The sequence below is a fragment of the Nanorana parkeri genome, unplaced genomic scaffold (assembly GCF_000935625.1).
Source record: "Nanorana parkeri isolate BGI_ZX_2015 unplaced genomic scaffold, ASM93562v1 scaffold890, whole genome shotgun sequence".
Lineage (NCBI taxonomy): Eukaryota > Metazoa > Chordata > Amphibia > Anura > Dicroglossidae > Nanorana > Nanorana parkeri.
Genome location: NW_017307158.1, coordinates 837,225 through 837,747, shown reverse-complemented (window position 1 = coordinate 837,747; position 523 = coordinate 837,225). Strand labels below are relative to the sequence as shown.

The 523-nt window shown below is 43.2% G+C and overlaps 1 protein-coding gene across 1 annotated transcript in view; it reads right to left on the bottom strand.

Annotated features, from left to right (window-relative positions):
* LOC108794728 (zona pellucida sperm-binding protein 3-like) overlaps positions 1-523 on the bottom strand; it is a 12,128-nt gene that overhangs the window by 9,500 nt on the left and 2,105 nt on the right. Inside the window, exons 3-4 of the mRNA XM_018565817.1 lie at positions 290-393; positions 40-217 (exon numbers count right to left, since the gene is read on the bottom strand). Of these exons, the coding sequence (XP_018421319.1) occupies positions 40-217; positions 290-393 (282 nt within the window). The remainder of the gene's footprint in view (positions 1-39; positions 218-289; positions 394-523) is intronic.

The following is a 523-nucleotide window of genomic DNA, read 5'->3' as shown; positions in this document are numbered from 1 at the left end:
TATAGCAACCCACTTTTTTAACCACCACCAAAAACATACCCATTATCTGCAATGATGTCATAACTAGGAGTAGAGCCGATATCAGGAGCTATGGTGGCCACACATCGGTCAACATACAGTATCAGATCCATATGGTTCTGAGTGTCCACGGAAGCCTCTATGTAGAAGATCTCTCCCAACTGAAAGACTGTTGAACTTCTGGGGCCACTCCAGTTCTCTGTAGACATATCAAAAGGGAATTAGTGATGTCCCAATAACTTACCCTCTTGAACATCTTCACTCAACTCACCAGTCATCAGGCGCAAGGAGAAAGATAGCCTCTCTTCTGAGGACACTGTGGTGCTAAATGGAAGCCATGTTGGCTTAATGGCCTTACTGCTCACATTACCATGCCTATACAGAGCACAGAATCAAGTGTTAGTAATGAGTCAGGAACTAATGTGATTTGATCTATAGTTGCATTTTAAAGGCAAGTTTGGAGACCGCCATTGCCAACTTGTTAGTTGCAAGTTGCAGGGTATTA